This window comes from Pocillopora damicornis, chromosome 9 (genome assembly GCF_964200805.1).
Source record: "Pocillopora damicornis chromosome 9, jaPocDami1.2, whole genome shotgun sequence".
Taxonomy (NCBI): domain Eukaryota; kingdom Metazoa; phylum Cnidaria; class Anthozoa; order Scleractinia; family Pocilloporidae; genus Pocillopora; species Pocillopora damicornis.
The window spans coordinates 6,070,702-6,086,099 of NC_142678.1; the positions used below are offsets into that span (position 1 = coordinate 6,070,702).

Genomic DNA, 15,398 nt, shown 5'->3' on the forward strand with positions numbered 1-15,398 from the left:
TAAAAGTTTTGCCCCAATAAGATTAGGTCGTAGTTGAGATTTAACAAGTATCAGTGAAAATATTTGCCGACGGGGATCTTGAGAACAATGGAGCCATTTTTATTTTTAACTTGTCTTGTTGTCGTTATACTAATTAACTTTTTTTTAGACTGAATGGCAACAAAGTCATGATAAGTGAAAGAGGGTTCGAATCAATATTGTAAACTTTATGACAGACTTGAAATCAACATGTGGAGAGAGAAGCAAGTTTAACCCTTTACACCCGAACATCAGTATGTGTATTCTCCATACTGTTCTCTAAAACATTTCCTAAGGTACTGACAAGGAGAATTTGTCTAACAATCAAGAGCCTCTTTAGTTGGTGATCACTTCCTTTATTCTCATGACCTTAATGTTTGATTCAGGGGTGATGTGGTAAGGAGAACTTTGATGCTAGTCACTCTTAGGGGTTTGATTCAGATCTAATACTGTCAGGACAAATTAGTTACTATGAAAGTTTGAAAAATTTAAATGAACCCTTTTGCCTGCTAACATCAGTATCCATATTCTTCATACTATCTACTATACATTTCCTGAGGTGCTGACAAAGAGAATTTGTTTGATAATCAAGAGATGCTTTACTTGGGGATCATGTCGTCTATTCTCATTACCTTACTGTCTGATTCAAGGGTGATATTATAAGGAGAAATTAGAAACTAGTCAATCTTACAGGTTTAAGGGTTAACCTCGACAATCAGTGGTAAATCCAATCTATTTCCTTAAGCTTTATCCATTATCGTGCTTACTTAGAAAATATAATTTTGGTGGTGGTGTTTTTGATTTTTCTCTTTTTCTGCACTAATGCAGTAGTGTTTTTTTTAATGTTTGGGCATAATTAGACCTTAAGGGATAGATGTAAGGTAACAAAGGAAAAACTTCATGTAGAGTCACTGTGAGCTGAAAATTACTTCTTAAAAGGGAGAGCCATACAAACATATTTAGCTTTTAACTACATATATAGTAATAAGCAGCCCCGCTGCCAATTTGAGTATGAGTTTACAAAATCTGAAAGCTTAAACATATTGTAAAAAAATTTTAAACATTGTGTGTGGTGTGATAGTGTTCATAATGTAGTCTGATTGTCTGGATGAGTGCAGTACTGAGAGCTGAAGTCATCATCAATGTATGTGATGCATGTGCTTCTCTACTGTTGAACTGAGTACAACTGCCTCACAGTGTGTCAATTCATTTTTATTGCTTCTGATCATTCTCAAAACAGGGTCAGTCATGCTTTTGAGAGCAAGTCTTAGGCAACCCCTTTGTCATTTTATTTGGAAGAGAACAAAGGTTAGTGGTTACTTGATAAATGATAAACATTTCCTTTGTATGATCAAAGTTTTATTTCACTTAAAATGTTTCCCCTACAGTCATGTGGTCTTTGACTGTTTAGAAAATTGCTGCTTAGCTGTGAAAAGGCTGTTTTTGTTGTTGGTTAGGTCAAGGTTTGGTGCACCAGACTAAATTTAAAAGAAAGGAGGATTCAACTTGTTAAATGGTATTTACAGTTGGGAAGATGTTTTAGTCCTCGCAGATATCAATGATAACATGTAGGGCAGATGTCTCTTGTGGTTTAAATGTGAGGTTAGCAGGGGATGTTGTAATCTCTATTTATTTATGGTTGAGATTAAGCAGCCACATGTTCCCAACTTTGGACTGGCTCAGTTGTTTCTCATGGTTCCAAAAAGTCCCCACTTCCTTAAATTCAAACTGGAATTAATTCGAATCATAAGAAGGTAGTCAGAAATAATGTTTTGGTCACAGGAGGTTTTGGGGAGTGCAAGAAGAGATTGCGTCTATACATTTGAAAGCTCTATCATAATAATTATGAGAACTTAAAAGTTCCTTTTTTTCTTAGGTCTATTTAAGTTCTTAAATATTAAATATAGTTTAGTTGGTCTTTTTCTTTTTCACACATGAAATTCTTAGGCAAAAAGTAATCATTGCCCATGACATTAATTTGGTTTACAGATCACATCCAGTATAAATTGCATTAAAGCTCTGGTGGCTGAAGATTGTTTAGAAATAGAATGGAATGATGGACATAAATCTAGGCAAGTAGACAAGTTGATTGTGTTATTATGGTTTCAGTTCATGAGCACAGGTACACTATAGCTCTGATTAATATACAGTGGTGTAGTTGGGGGGTCAGGAGGTGCTTGTGAATCTACTTGGCATAAATCTTATCTTGTGCTAGATTCTCCATTCCTTGGCACTTGCATTTTCATGCAATTCTCCCTGCATGAATATGAGCCCGCTGATAAATTAGGACAGTGGTATATGCCCCTTCATGTAAGGCATGCAGAAATCCTCAGATGTGACCTCCCATTGAAAAATCCTGTAGCTACATGTATACCTCTGTTAACCCTTCACTTGTAAGAGAAAGAAGCATCTACATGTAATTCCTCTTTAAGAATTTCACCCCTGAATCATATATTCAGGTCACAAGATTAATGGAAATGATTACCTACTAACTTCCTTAAAGGAAGCTCTTGATTGTCTAAAAACAAACTCTTCTCGCTAGCACCTTAGGAAACTGATAGAGTACAGTATTCAAAATGAGGATATGAATGTTGGGATGTAAAGGGTTAATAATGGTGATTCACATTAAATTCGATCTAAAGTAATGAGTTTTTTAAGCAGCAAATTAACCACACTTTCTATTGCTTTACAAGCGTAAAAAAGCTTACAGGATGTTGGGAGAGCACAAGGAAAGTTTGTAAAACATGAGCCAGTGGTCAAATCAAAACACAATTTGTTTCACTTGCTTTTAAAATTATTTCACGTTTTCTTTAAGCTCATTAATGGCTTGTGTTCAAACATAATAATTGTGAGCCATCATCTAAAGTTAACTTTTTGACTTGTTTTGTTTTGTTTACTTTAATCAGGTTTCATAACAGCTGGTTAAGGTTTTCTTGCCAGTGTGAACACTGCAAGCAGTCACACAGTGGCCAGAGGACCATTGACACCCTTTCCATTCCAGAACCACTTGAAATCTCAGATTTCTCACTTTCTAGTAAGTTCCTGTACATGAATCATTAGGGAAAACTTTTTCTAATTGCAGCAAACAGGCAGTTTTTCAGATAAAAGTTTCTCTTTTTTATTGTTTTGATTTAAGATGTATGTGCATATAAATGTGCATAGTGTTGCAAATATAAGTTGTATGATTGAGTAATTTTTTTTACCTTTATTCCATATCCTTGTCGATTGGTCTGTCAATATGTTTGTCCTTTCAACCTACTTGATTAACTGAATAAATACTATTAGTCATGATAAGTGATGATAACAAGTTCTCAGTTTTCCTGACTTTCATTACATTTCCATGTTTTTGGTTGGACATATTGTGTGCTGATGAAAAACTATGGTAGTCGTATGTAACCCTTTAACTCCCACAAGTAATTCACTTGTAACTTCTTCCTATTATTTCCATACATTATCCAACAAACAGGTAATGAGAAACCTCAAACATATCAGGCAGAAGTTGTTATCTAGACCTATCTAATTAACACTCAATTCTCATGAACTAATTTACAAGGAAATGTGTAGCAGCTAGAGGGGAGAATTATCAATCAGATCTTGGGACGAGTTATGGAAAAACTAAAAAACAAAGCATGCTTTCATTGGTTGACAGATGTGTTTAGATGAGACAAGTTAACCTTTACACTTTAACATCAGTACGCATATTCGCTGTACTGTTCTCTATACAATTAATAAGGTGCCTACAGGTAGAATTTGTCTAACGGTGAGGAGCCTCTTGAGTCTGTGATCAATTCCTTTATTCTCATGACCTTAATGTGTGATTTGGGGTGATACTTTTGGGAGAAACAAGATACTTATCACTATTTGGTAGAAAAGGGTTTAACACAGCTAAAACATCTCAGCTTCACATCAAATATTTTTTAAGAGGGGTTGAATATAAAATCATAAGGGGACTTTATTCATGTCTCTGTTTCTGGTTTGCATAACTGTATCATTCTCCCAAAACCTCTCATGTCAGGATGAGTCTATGAAAGCAAGGAAAAGATCGTGCATTGAAATTACATATTTTGGGCACTGATGTAAGTCCCTGTTAATACTAGCCTAGTACTGAAAGGGCCACCCTGCCTAAATAAGACCTGCTCAACCTTTTTTTGTATGTTAAATTAAATTTATCAGCATTCTTTTCTATATTTTGCAGAAAATAAGGAAAATCTTGAAGTGAAATGGGAGAATGAAAGAGACCACCAAGGTGTACTCAACTTACAGTGGCTGAGAGAAAATTGTTACTCTGAAGTGGCCAGAAAATTAGACAACGAAAGGAGGATAACTCAACCTCATATTGGCGAGGTACTTCCGTGTGAGCCTTAATTGCTTGCATTAGTAACAGTTCATCCTATTGTGCTCTGCAATCTTATATTCATGTTTCACTCTCTCTTACAGCACAGTTTGCCAGAGGTTGAATATAGTACCATTATGGAATCCAGGGAAGGTCTTTGGAAGTAAGTTCCGCACATGTATGTATTGCTCGGCTCAAAAAAGCTTTCAACAAGAAAAGCTACCGGTACTTATTTTGACAAGTATTAGGTCTATGAGCTGCAGCTGAGGAAAAACTGACGAACATGTAGGAATACTTTGTCTGTAGAAAATAAATGCCCAATGTTTGTGAGACCTCCCTCATCGTAGAGTGCCTGTGGCTTAGTGGTAGAGCATCGGAGCGCGGAATACGAAGGTCTGAGGTTCGATTCCTCATGAAAACTCAGAATTTTTTCTTTGCCCCACGCTGGTGAGAAGACAAAGAACATCTTTCTCTAAATGCTTAATGTCTTTGAGACTAATATTTTTTTTTACCTTTTCTTTCTGTGAGACTTTTATGATTAGGAAGTTTGGTCGTGTATATTTAAACTCAGGGTTTATCCTCGTCCTTTCAACAGAATGCTGTCTCAGCTAAGTGACCATGGTGTTTCGTTAGTTAAAAATGTTCCTCTTGACGATGAGGAAAATGTGTTGAAGGTTTGTGTGCCATTTGATCTTTTGTATTTCATTACTGAGACTGCAAGTAGTCCCTCCTTTTCGACGAAGTCCGTCGCGAGATTTAAAAATAAATCAGTGAAAAAAGAGATCTGATGTAAGCGTGCCGCGCGGAACTCTGGCATGCGCAGTGAGGCGCACGAAAAGTAATTTTGTTTTCCTCACTCCCAGAGCTCCGTGCAACGCGCTAAAATAAATTTCTTCTACAATGATTTTTTAGTTTATTTATTAACTACTGATGATTCGATTCTTCTCTGACATTTCAGGTTGGAAGACTAATTGGACCGATACAAGAGACCATTTATGGAAAAGTAGGTTAACAAAGAGACTTGGTGGCTGACCATAAACATAGACTGACATTTTCATGAAGAAGAAAAAAACAGAATTAAGTTAAATAGTAATGATCACTATTTTCACGTCCAGTTCCAATGTGTATCGCTGTTTTTCGACTGTACACCGATAGATCGTTTTCACGTGACGTCACAGAAATAATTTCCGCCATGTTGGTGCACATCCGAGTCACGTGTTTCAGTAAGAAATATATGCAAACAGAGTCCAAAGTTATAATTCTTCTCAGTTCACAGTCGAAAATTATGGCTTCCGAGGAAAAAAAAATTCTTCGTCTGATCCTGACAATGTTGTTCAAATTCCACTGTCTGATTGATTACGCTAAAAAGCTGGATCGGAAAGTCAGAGAGCGCTACGTTAAGAAAATCTCGACGATTGGAATCGATCCTGCCTTGATAGAGGGGAAACACTTCGAACCTGACTGTCTTCCGCCGGTTGAATCGACAGATTTACTCTGTTATTTGGTTCTTGAGACCAGCTTTTACACGCAAAAGCAATTTAAAGCCTTTCGCAGTCTGGAAGCTTACAATCAAATGGTTTCGGGGTTTGTTTACAACGTGCAAGGGCATATGGTCGCAAGCAAGTTTGTCGTGTTGGCGAAAGTGCGGCACTCTCAGCGGATGAATGAGGCCTTGATTCCAATCTGGATCATTACCGAGAAAGATGGAACAATAAACTGCGCGCATGGTCTTGGATACAACAAACACCAAGCCAACAGTCACGCACATGACAACAAACACCAAGCCAACAGTCACGCACATCACATCACATCATGCTCTGGCCATGAGATTGGACGGTCTATTGATGAAGACCTCAAAGCAGTCAATAATTACTGTAGTTTTGTTGCCAAAGGCAACTTGAAAGCATTGAGGCATGGTCTGCCATAAGTCCTCACGCTCTGGCCACCTTATGAGAAAGGCTAATCTAGCATCAAGGACGACCATCCATGCAGAGAATGTCCTTGAAACTGTTGCAATGGAAATACCAAAGCGGTAAGCAAGATCCTGCATTGGCATGTTCAGTTTAAGTTTCATTAAAGTGAGAACAAATTCTTGAAAATGTGACAAAGTTGGCGACTTTCTTACAACGAATTTCGAAACATACGGTAAAACTGTTTGCAGGACATCATAAGCAGGCAATCCAGTGTAAAATCTCACCTTCTCGTTGTCATTTGCGAAGTAAGCCTCATCGAATGGTGGTTTGGCAGTCGAGATGTGAAATAAATAATCGAACCCCTCAGTTTGAGTAGCTGTTCCTGTTTCAGTTTCCACTTCCATCGCTGAGTCCAAATTGAAAGAAATGTCACTGACCTTTTCCCCTGGTTCGCCAATTTTTTGTCGCTTGGCCTCGATTTCTTCCCTGAGCCGCTTTTCATTTTCTGCCGCAACACGCTTCATCTCACGATCTCTGACCCTCTCGTCTCGTTTCCCGGCAGCTTCTAGATCTGCTTGAAGCTTTTCTGCGGCATCACATTTATTATGGCCTAAATTCTGGGTTGGAATCCAATCTGGATTGTACCTATCCCACAGTTTTGCAGCTTTCCCTGAGATAAAATGTCTACCACAGACTCGTCCGTGCTCCAAAATGCTGTCCGTGAGGTCTTTTCGGCTGATGGCAGAAATCCATTTTTTCGCCTTTCCTCGCTAAGAATTCTTATTTCGTCGCCTTGATTCGTTACAACTGAAGGAATTCTTGCCATATAAACTCCTTTATCACGAACAGTTCGGGTTCCACAGCCAAAAATCGCACACAAAACCTTTTTTTAGAGCTCACGCGATACGAGTTCACTGTTTACATGTGCACCAATATGGCGGCCAATTGTAAAGTGGTCACGTGACTGAAAACGATCTCTGGTCTTCTTTTGGAGATAAAGTCGACTGAATATGCATCAGTGCTGATTGGCTGATATTCAACAGCTGTGTTGGCTAGTATTCAACAGCTGTGATTGGCTAGTATTCGACAGCTGTGATTGGATGGTATTTGACAGCTGTAATTGACTCATTTGGAAGATGTATTTTAAGAGCGGTCCGCTGTCGCTCGGCTCTCCTGTTGTTGTTTTTCACCATTGGTATCCATGCTTCTTAAATTTCAATTCCACTGTCACCCTTGAAGTTGGTGGAGATTATCGAGCGCTTCTTTCACTCTGCTTGTTGGTACTTCGTTTGGAGAAGGTGGTCTCCAGTGTTGAAGTGGCGGAGGTCTGTGTCTTCGAGAGTCAGATGTCTCTATTGTGCTTTTAATCCTCCCTTGTGTTGGTCTTCTAGTCTCGCTGATTTGAACTTTACCTGCTCACTGGGAATCTTGAAAACTACGCTATTTTGCTTAGATATGCTTTTATTTATTCACGTATTCAATGAGATGTGTTTTTTTTTTTGTACTCTATTGTCGCAGATGTTTGACGTGGTTTCCACCCCAAATCCAATCAATATTGCATATTCCAGTGTAGGCCTTAGTTACCACATAGATCTTGCTTATTACGAGTCTCCACCTGGACTACAGCTTTTGCACTGCCTCAGGTAAGACAAGATGTAATGACAGGTCTATTGGCACGCATTGTGGGCACTCGATTTGACCGAGCGTGAGTGATGGAGACCATGATCGAAACGCGCAAGCTAGAAATCACGCGTCCCAGAGTCTCTTGCGCGCTTGTTACTTGCTTTCGTGCCAAGCGCCTTCACTGTTGTTTCTTTTGGATTAAAAGCAGTACACGGTTTTCCGTGATATGCATTTTTTTTTTTTTTTTTTTAGGAAGCTATCTATGAATTATTTTAAACTTAACAGACAGCTCGGTAATGTATAGATTGTGAGTTTGTCAGGTGCATAGTTGTTCTGCTTCTTTTTTTTTCATTATTTGCGCAGGTTTGATTCTGATATCGAAGGTGGGGAAAGTTTATTTCTAGATGCCTTTTACGTTGCTGAGGAATTCAGGAAACAATTTCCTAAAGAATTTGATGATCTTGTGAGAATTCCCGGAACATTTCAGAAGATACATTTTGAAAGGTATCACCGCTTTAATGTAGAACGCTTGTGTGTAACAGTCCCAGCGGTAAATGATGAACTGTTACGATTCGGTTGCCACAAGAATAGACGATATGCTTAATTTTTATTGAGTGTGCTAAAACTTATACGATTATATTACAACGGCCGATAAGATCACTGGAAAATATCACAAGGAGTTAATAAGGACTTTTGAAGTGAAGAGTGGTGCTGGGTTCGATTCCCAGACCTTCCAGAGATACGTATACGGTACAGGTCAGCCGTACGTTAGCGATTTTATACACTGATGATTCACCAATTTGAAGTAAAGAACAAAATTACTATCAAAATTAAAGATAGTTCTAGAGTACTTTCGCCATGCCTTCTCTACTACACATTGTAGGTAGTGGCAAGCACTTCTTTCTCTGTTAAAAACGGCGCTTCAAAATGATTGGTTTTTCTCTTGCGTCCTCGTGTTAGCCGACCCTAAAATGTAACGTTATTTTCCCCCAAACACATTGCCTCGAAAAGATGCTTCCTCATGGCAAATTCGTGTAGGAAACACAACATTGAATTAATTGTTCGTCAATAATTTGTAAGGAATGATTTGCATCCATTTGTTTTTATTTCTATGTTTGGTTTTGGTGTTTTCTTATCAAGGGATTATCCAGTCAAGTTAGTTTACAAGAGACCGCACATTGTTCTCAGTCCAGATAAAGAGGTATCGTACCTGTTGTAATCCAACTTGAAATTTTACCCTTGTAGATAACGCTGGAATGGGTTGTTTGTTTTTAAATAAACAAAGTGAGCACTTTTACTCCAACGTTTTCATTTTCTAGATTGTGGCCGTAACTTGGGCGCCACCTTTTGAGGGTCCCTTGTCAGTTCCGGAGGTAAGAATCAGCGGCTTGATTATTCTGATTTTTATAATTATTACAATTATTTAGAAATGATTGACTTTTCGAATAAAATGATTGACTTTTCGACGCATGTCGTGAGAATGAGACTTGATAATAACACCGGCTATTGAATTCCTATTGGTTCGTTGTTACAGGAAGATGTTGAGCCGTATTATAGAGCTTATAGATTATTCTCAAAGTTGATGGAAGAATCTCCTTTACAGGTAAATGCATTTTAAAGTAAATCAGCACTAAAAGCAGCGTTAAAAACATCCGTTTGCGATTGCGCGATTCTAGATTGCATGGGTAAAATTTCTTTCAATAGCATGCCTCTCACATGTGATAGCTGGGTTACTGAGGTGGCGATAGACCTCTGTTCGTTGTTATTGTTGTTGATTTTTCGCTAGGAGCAATTTTAGGGGAAACAGTGGATTAAAAGTTTGTCTGTTTTTCTTGTAGAAATCGGTGAGGTTGCATCAAGGAGACTTAGTATGTTTCAACAATCGGCGTATTCTTCACGGAAGAAACTCTTTCAACTTAAATGGCGGTGTTAGGCACTTTAAGGTATGAATCGTGGAAAACAGTGCTCTTAGTTTCAAGCGCGTAGACCGTGTGACCCCTTACACCCTAAATCGGTATTTATCTTCTCCACACTGTTTTATACATTTCCTTTGAAGCTGAAAAGGAGAATTTGTGGAACAGTCAGGAGCTTATCTTAATGTGTGATTCAGCAATAATGATGTAAGGAGAAATTGGATATTTGTCTCTCACAGGGATTGAGGGGTTAAAGATCTTACCTATCCCCTCCCCTGTAACTTTCCTAATAAGCTTTCCTGGTCTGTCCCGGAAGAATAAAAAATATGATGCGTGTTCATGGAAGTATATACTTTCGTTATTATATTCAGACGCATGGTTTTTTAAGGGACAACGATAAGGTTGGTCTCCTAGAGGAAAATCGTAGGCCACTGTAATACACAGCCTTAAGTAGAAGAATTCTGGGACTTTTCTAAAACGCAAATGCATTTATTATTCTTGTGAATCCAGGGTGCCTATGTCAACATCGACGAGTTTAGAAATGCATTTCAAGTGACGTCAGAGCTGGTCGGATCTGGAGAGCCCTGCAGGAGATCTGGAAACCATTGCTTCCTTTAGGAAAGCACAAGAATTAAATAGGCCTTTTGATTGCTACTTTTATCTTTATTTCTGTGACATTGTAATTCCGAAATATTTTAAGAATAGGGAAATTTTACATGCGGGAGCTGGCTCGCTTGTTTTTTAGAGATCATCACATATTTAATAGTTATATTAAAGAGAAAGATGAAAAGGGTGGCTAGGATAATGAGTCTTAGTACACCGCGTAGCACTGGTATGATATTGATGTAAATTATTAACTTATATGAATTGTCTTAGTCATTTTGCACCACTGTGCCAACAAGGGTCACCGTGATTAATACACCATTGGTAAAACTAGATTTGTTACAAGTTGTTGAGAATTTAACCTTGTGAAATTTAAAATATATGGCTCTTTGACCAGCACTGCGGCTGTCAATACCCAATCTTAAGCCATGGGAACTATAGACTTAGACGAATTTGCTTATCTTCATCCAGGAAATAGGGTACATTTTGTAACGAGAGATTACTGTGATGAAGCATATGCAGCACAGTGATCATACATCGGGCATGCGCAAGGGGATCAATTAAGTCAGCGGCGTGCCAATTTCCCGCATGAGAAACAATCGTTTTCACGCTAATTATGCGAAACGAGTAAAAAAGCATTGACACGTTTAGGTAAATCTGTAAAAGTAAATAAAGTAGAGAAAGAGAAAACTCGAGACTTTTCCAACAGAAAGCCTATTTGATTACGGGTTTCCAGCTGAATTACCGTTTATTTTTTGCTTTACCGAAAAGTTGAAGGTTTTCAGACACCGCAACTCTCTCGTGTGGTTGTTTATAGGACAACTTGGTATTTATACCCTGAAAGCACATTACCTAGCCTCTAAAATATCCTCACATGCTCAGGCATTTGACCGCTGTGTTAACTTATGCAGGGATATGTAATACATAACAAATTGAAGCCTCCAAGATAAGTGATTGTTTAATGCGTCAAGTGAAGAAAACTTAAAGGATATTTATCAAAGAACAAATTGAAATTGTTTGTTACCTGCGATTTTTCAGGGTATAAATGCAAGGCTGGAGTAATATACCGATGTTTTTTTTTTTTTGGTTTATATTGTCCGAGATTTTTCGGTTTAAAAAAGAGTACGAATTTTTAATTGAAATAAAGAGGGTCTAATCACCGGTGAGAAGTAAGACGCGAGAAAGTGTTCGAAGTGACTAGTCATCATTTATCGCGGAGTTTCGCTGAGTTTTCAACAAGAGGATTTCTGCAAACGATGAATATTCTTTAAAAAATTCCCATTTCCTATCTGTCATGTTGACAAGGGACTCAATTTCACGCAAACGCGTTTGCTTGTTACCTTTTAGCTTGAAATCTTTTGTCAGTCTAAACACTCCGTTTATGATAGTGTCACTGCGGCGAGTGTCCTAAAGATGTTTTAGAACACACTGATTGATACTCTAAATATTTTAAACAGCTAAAATCTGGCAAATGTTTCTGTCTCGATTAGCGATCGGTCCACGTTTTAATAAGAAACTCTTCTTGGAAAATGGTTGGCGTTCTTTTATATTTGAGTTTAGAGAGCTTAAACTCTTCAAACCTGTATGAAAATTTCAGGGCCAAACTACAGGATTTTATTTAGTGTCACCGGCGATAACAGTATAAGACTACGAGCAGTTCCTCCTTTTCGGCGAAGTCCGTGGCGCAGGTCGAAAAAAAAAAACATTGAAGAGAAATAAATGTTAGTGCTTCATCTCAAGAGCTCCCGGTGGCGTGCTAACACCTTTTTTTTTTTTTTCACCCGAGAAAGAAAGAGTACTTTTCACTAATTTCAGAAACCTGCATGTCTAATGGATGTCTCTAAATAAATTATGGCAAATCTCTGAAGAAACATATGTCAAAATTGAAATGTTCTCCAAACCCCTCTATCAATGTTTTCTCTCTTTTTTTTTTTTTTAAGTATTTCCAGAAGGCAATGTGGTTTTATCTATTCACTACCAAAGATAGTTTAATGGGCAAAGTTTGAGGCAAAACACTTTTCCGATGAGAAATGCCCTGGACCGTTCCTCCAGATATCGCCTCTTAAAGGGTTTATCTTTCATTCAAAGTGCAAAGAATACAGGTGTCTGAATGTACACGTGCTTTCCTGTTTACCAAAAAGTAACAGCTTTTCGTTGGTTGCGATAAAACTGCGTTAAAACTGCCCCTTAAAATTTCATGGCGTCTTCAAGTTATCCCCTAACAGGTATAAAATCACCTCTACCCAACTGTACTGTATAGCCTGAAGCCGGACATCAAATGGGAAATAGAAGAAACAGTCAGGGAAAACAAGAAGTTGATACTGGATTTCAGACATTAGGCTAAGATCTGTCCCTCCTTTTTCATGTGAGCGCGTTGCAGTGGACTCTGGGAGTGTAGCGCTCGATGAGTGGTTTCTTTCGCCTAACGGAAACGAGAATTTCCTGTCCTTTTTTTGCTAATTTTTGGCTCGCTCAACGGCTTTCGCCGATTAGGAGGGACTGTTCGTAGTCTAATAGACATTATATCGTCCTCCTTCGTGTAATCATCTATCGTTTAAATCTATTCGCTTTTTCGAGTCTAGTCTCATATTTCCTGCATTTGCAGTCGCTGTAATCGTTAGGATATTTTCCAGCAGCGTTATAATCTCGTACCCAGATCCTGCCATGTAACCCATCGCTTGGCCGCGGAAAGTCGGGGTACGAAACTAGAGGTTTACCTCTTCTTCAATTTTTCTTACTGCACTGTGATGTTCCGGACTTACGTTTTGACCATTTAACACCCAGAGGTGATTAACTTGTAACTTCTCCTTAAATATATATACATAATTCAGCAAACAGGTGTTGAAGTCCTAAATGTAATAACATTTGGTCCTAAATGTAATAAAGCCCTAAATGTAATAACGTTCGGTCCTAAATGTAATAAGGCTCCTATGCAATCGTTTAACTGCGATAACATTGAGATGTGAAAGTGACAGCTGTTCCACCAAAGAATCCTCTGACTTATATTCATGGCATATTGCGGACTCACTGATATTAATCAGCGTCTTTATATTTGCTAAAGACGTAGGTTGAAAAGCACTGGCTACAAAACCTTATGCTAATACTGATATGCTTTGGCAGGGACAGCGCAGAGGGAGGGGCTGGGGGGGCTTTAGCCCCCCACTTTTTTGCAAGAGTAAAAATAAATTAAACAAAAAATAATTTAACAAAAAAATTTTCCTTCACGCATTCTTCTTTAGCCCCCTCACTCGAAAACTTGCTGCGCGGCCCCTGTTTTGGCATCAAATTGGCGGACGCAAAAGCGATAGCTCTCTTTGTATCATTGGCTCAGACTCTTAAGTGTAACAGATTTTGACGATATACTTCTGTCATCAGTGCTGAAGTTAACACTTCATGAACCGAATTACAAGGAAAAGGAAGTCCATCGACTTACACGTTAGCCGACAAATTCCGGGCTCCGAAGTGCATTTTTTGTGCTGTCTTCCCTTTCCAGATTTGTATGGGTCTGCATAAAATATATTCATGTGCGTTATTGACCAAGGGTGAAGTCAAAATGGCTGGATATTGGCCGAGTTCTTTTTTGTTTTGTTTTGCGTTTTTATGGACTGAGACGAAGTCTCGGTCCATGAAAAAGTAGAAAAAGAACGAAGCTAATATCCAGTAATCTTGACCATACAAGTTTAATTTGGTCAAGAGAGTTTATATTCCCTTGGCTTAATCATTAAAAGATTCATTGTATAGCAAAAGATTTCGCTTTGATAAGAATCAAGAATGGCCTGTTTATTTCGAGAGCCGATAGTGAAAACCAACTGTGTTTGCAGCACAATAAACCCAAGAGGGTCGTTTATTTTTTTCTATTTATATGACAACATTGTCCAAAAGTTACGAACTTTGTAAGTTTTCTTGCTTGGGATCAATACGGGGAATCCCGAGGGGGCGAGGGTGGGCCCATCATGCCCGCTCAGGTAGCCAATCACAGCAACGGAGTCACTTCATCTTGCCCGCGTGCGCTGCTAGCTATTCGATATAGTGACTAATTTCTTATAACACAGCTATATTCTAACGCGAGCTCTGATTGGCTAATATCTTAAGAAAAAGAAATGGATGGCTCATAGAGATGGTTCAGGCTGGCGAAATTGTCGATGAAATTTCTTGCTAGCAAAAATTTGTTTCAAAATTTTGTTTGAGTAAAACTTAAATTCAGCTAATCGGTAGCGTCTAAAGATCAACAAAGCGAAAGTGCCACCGGTGCAAATAACCGCTTCGCAAATTTTATCCGAGTGGGATTTGGAAAAAACACTATAAACAACCAAACAATTAAACAAGATAAAGAAAAACGCTCACAATGACAATGACTCAATTCCATTGTTTACCTTGTTTTCTTGTAATTGACAACATATTGCGAAGAGAAAAACATCCAAATGGAGCTGGAAAACATGACGATCAGTGAACTCGGAGCAAATCTCCGCAGATTTTAAGCAAAGGACAGAAAAGGGATGACGATAAAGCCAACATTTTAGGCCAATGTCACGTAATTTCGACTCCATTTTCAGCAATAGTTGGATTCAGAATGTGCAAGTCGTGGTCTCTTCGGCAAACCATTCAAAATGACTTGTAAAACCGCAGACGTTTTGAAGGCTACATCATTTTGAATGAGTGAACTTTAAAGAAACTTTTTCCTTGACATCTAAGCTAAATATTTTGAGCTGGACGGCGTATGTGTGGTATTTTGATACACTTATTTTGTCATCACAGATGTTAGCTTGTAAACATAAATGTGTTTTTGAAAAACAAGTTGCACTACTTTAATTCTGCACTCGCACGGTTAAGAAAATTTGCAATTTAGGTAATCACATGATTTCGAGTGCAATTTGGACTAAATAATCACGGGTAAATTTTTTTTAAGACTAACAAAATTGCACGAGCCGGTTGGGCGAGTGCACTTTGTGGTCTTTGAAAAAATTAACAAGTGCTTGTTTATGCCAAATTGTATGA

The 15,398-nt window shown here is 38.3% G+C and overlaps 1 protein-coding gene across 1 annotated transcript; it reads left to right on the top strand.

Annotated features, from left to right (window-relative positions):
- Positions 1–72: 72 nt before the first annotated feature.
- LOC113683279 (uncharacterized) lies at positions 73–11,410 on the top strand. Its single transcript, XM_089182095.1, has 15 exons — positions 73–272; positions 1,259–1,326; positions 2,008–2,090; positions 2,925–3,052; positions 4,214–4,362; positions 4,456–4,514; positions 4,947–5,025; positions 5,310–5,354; positions 7,783–7,907; positions 8,251–8,391; positions 9,028–9,088; positions 9,207–9,260; positions 9,422–9,490; positions 9,726–9,830; positions 10,311–11,410. Exons 1-15 carry the CDS (start codon positions 209–211, stop codon positions 10,416–10,418), a joined length of 1,338 nt encoding a protein of 445 aa, XP_089038221.1. The 5' UTR covers positions 73–208; the 3' UTR covers positions 10,419–11,410.
- The last annotated feature ends 3,988 nt before the right edge of the window (positions 11,411–15,398 follow it).

Bases quoted from the DNA above. Each gene is read 5' to 3' on its own strand.
- LOC113683279 (XM_089182095.1), top strand. From the start codon at position 209: ATGACAGACTTGAAATCAACATGTGGAGAGAGAAGCAAGTTTAACCCT. The intron at 8,392-9,027 runs GTATCACCGCTT...TTTCTTATCAAG, and splicing joins CAGAAGATACATTTTGAAAG to GGATTATCCAGTCAAGTTAG. The intron at 9,089-9,206 runs GTATCGTACCTG...TTCATTTTCTAG, and splicing joins TTCTCAGTCCAGATAAAGAG to ATTGTGGCCGTAACTTGGGC.